We start from the raw sequence: 2,733 nt of genomic DNA, 5'->3' as shown, positions 1-2,733 counted from the left end.
GAAGATATTTAAATAACAAAGAGCATAGAAAGCAAAGCACTCAACTAACATTCTCTTTGAGTAATCTTAGTACCTTGTTGACTAATCTCCTGTGTTCCTCTATATCTTCCATGAAGATCAGGATACCATCCAAGTATACTACTACTTTGCCTGTTCAAATAACATGTTCTAGGACATCATTCATCATGTGTTGGAATGTTGCTGGCATGTTGCAAAATCCAAAGAACATTACTGTTGGTTTGAACAGTCCTTCTGGCATAAGGAATGCAGCCTTTTCTTCATCTCCTTCTCTGATTCTCACATTATTGTAACCCCAGTGCAAATCTAGTTTCATGAAGATTTTTGCTTTACTGAGTTTATCAATTAGATCTCCAATATGTGGAATTGGAAACTTGTTTTTCTTTGTAACTGAATTTAAAGCCCTGTAGTCTTGCACTAATCTGAGTGATCCATCTTTCTTCTTGACAAAGAACACTGCTACTGCTGTTGGACTCTTAGATTTTCTGATATATCCTTTGTCTAAGTTCTCGTGTATCCATTTTCAGAGTGAATTATCTTCAGCTGGGATAAGACGATGCTCTTTTGCTGACTTGGGAAGTTCCTTGCCCTCCTCTATGTCTATCGTGTGATCATAGGGCTTTTGTGTGGGCATCCATTCTGAGGACTTCTTACTAAAGACTTGCAAATAATCTTTGTAATGCTTGGGTACTTATCCTTCTTTAATGTCTTGAACTTTTTTGTTATCTGCAATATTTCTGATTATGGAAATTGTGTCATAATTTTCCTCTGTAATCTGGACCCAGTTCACTTTAAGTCCTCCTGAGTTCACAATGTTTTCATCCTTGAGATGTTGGGTCATCTGGAAAGCATTGGGCAGTTCATCTTTGTACAGTAAACCAATCTTGTGTGCTTCCTCATACTGTACTGACACTAAATAATGTTTCTGATTGGTTAATCCACATTTTTCCTTGCATCTAGTCATGTCCCATGTTCCTGCAGTCCAATCAATCTCAGGGTTATGTTGTCTCAGATAACTCATTCTAATTATCACGTCCTTGTTCCCTAGGTCTGTTACCAGACATACATGATGACTTTCATGATCACCAATCTTGATGAATGCTATCACCATGGTATTGATCTTTCCTCCCTTATTTGGAGATCCATCTGTATTAATTACTGTGAAGGGGTGAGGTAGATTCTCTTCAAATAGCTAATTTTCTTGAACAAATTCCTTGTTGATGAATGTTGAAAATGCTCCTGAATCGACTAGTGCTTCAACTGCTACTGTTCTGTTTCCTTTCACTAATTCCTTCTTCATCTGCATGAATTTATCTGTAGACTTGATCTTCTGAATGTTTCTCCCCAGGTAATTGCTTGGATAACTGGGAGGTCCATGTACCACCAATGTCTGTTCCAGAAAATGAATACTATCATGCAATGCAGGAAGACTACTAGGGATTTGTCCTAAGCAATATTTAATATTGGCCTAAAAGCTGGAGAGTACTGGTCCAACTGACTCTGATCTCCTAGTCTTAACATGTGCTCAACTACTCAACTATATTGTCCTTCTCTGGCAAAGTGCTCCCCTATATGTTAAGGGACCTGACGACTGAGGATCAGGAGTTCAACCGATAACTGTTACTGGGACTTATACATGCTAGACTAACATGCTACACTGGTACTAGACTTGTAGACTGAGCCACTATAGCTGATAGTGGTTTGAGAACGTATACTGGCTGAAGTAGACCTCAGACTAAGACTAGAATAGACAACTGAGTCTATTACTGAAGATGTCCCTATGAAGGTATGTAGTGAACAAGAGGACAAAACTGAAGTATAGTAGCGCAAGTAGAGCTGCTTTAATAGAAACAGGAAATAGAAGTTTAATAAGTATGAAACACTGAGTTGGATCAGTGATGTACATAAAACAGTTTCACTGGGTTGTATCAGTGATGAGGGTGAAACATGATATAGGTGAAATGCAATAGATATGAAACAATGATGCAGGTGAAACACACCAAGTGATGGAATCAGTTGTAATAGTACAGGGTCAACAACAAATGGTAAGGAAAAAGAAAGAACCTCCCTCTCTAGATTCATTGTTTACAGTTTCCACTATGCATGTCATTCCTGCAAATAACCTGGCTCCTCAATAGGGCAGGGAGATTGACCTGGTTAAACATTGATCTCTGTTTGGAATTTGTGATGAGGGTGGAGGAGTCCACAAGAGGAACATATCCAATGCCAGCACTCACTCTGTAGATGACCATTGACTTCACATTTGGTACAGAAACAAAGGCATCAAGGCATACTGCCAGAGGGAGGAGTGATGATAGAGAATTTGTGGCATTCAAGTTGTTCTTCTAGGTTGGCAGCCTTGAGGTGTGTTTGACATTGACTCATTTCTTCTTCTGTGCAAAGGAGCTTGGCTCCTATGGATTGTTGTGCCACAAGGAGTAGATCAATTTTTGTGTTGACAGCCCTAATTCAATCAACTTTATTGGTCACTCCAGGATCCCTAATGTCTTGCAGCAATGCCCAGAGACTTTCTAATAGGTTGTCATCTTGTGTCAGCAGATATTCCCAAGTGTCCTCTTCCCATTCCTTGTCTGAGGAATTCCAGTTTCCGATGGGATTGGTGGTGCAAAGTGCTGCTGCTGTTATAGTGTTAGAGGGATGCTCTTCTTCTTTTCCTAACCATTCATTGTTGACCCTGTAACTGTATAACTGATC

The 2,733-nt window shown here is 39.5% G+C and overlaps 1 protein-coding gene across 1 annotated transcript in view; it reads right to left on the bottom strand.

Annotated features, from left to right (window-relative positions):
• Positions 1-2,487: 2,487 nt before the first annotated feature.
• The window catches only part of FIBRA_09615 (uncharacterized protein), a gene marked incomplete at both ends in the record, with an annotated part of 576 nt that continues 330 nt past the window's right edge, over positions 2,488-2,733 (bottom strand). Inside the window, one exon of the mRNA XM_012321898.1 lies at positions 2,488-2,727. Coding sequence (XP_012177288.1) covers positions 2,488-2,727 — 240 coding nt within the window. The remainder of the gene's footprint in view (positions 2,728-2,733) is intronic.

The sequence above is a fragment of the Fibroporia radiculosa genome, assembly GCF_000313525.1.
Source record: "Fibroporia radiculosa TFFH 294 genomic supercontigs, scaffold99040, whole genome shotgun sequence".
NCBI lineage: Eukaryota > Fungi > Basidiomycota > Agaricomycetes > Polyporales > Fibroporiaceae > Fibroporia > Fibroporia radiculosa.
Note: the sequence above shows the minus strand (reverse complement) of the source record. Positions and strands in the feature narration are given on the sequence as shown.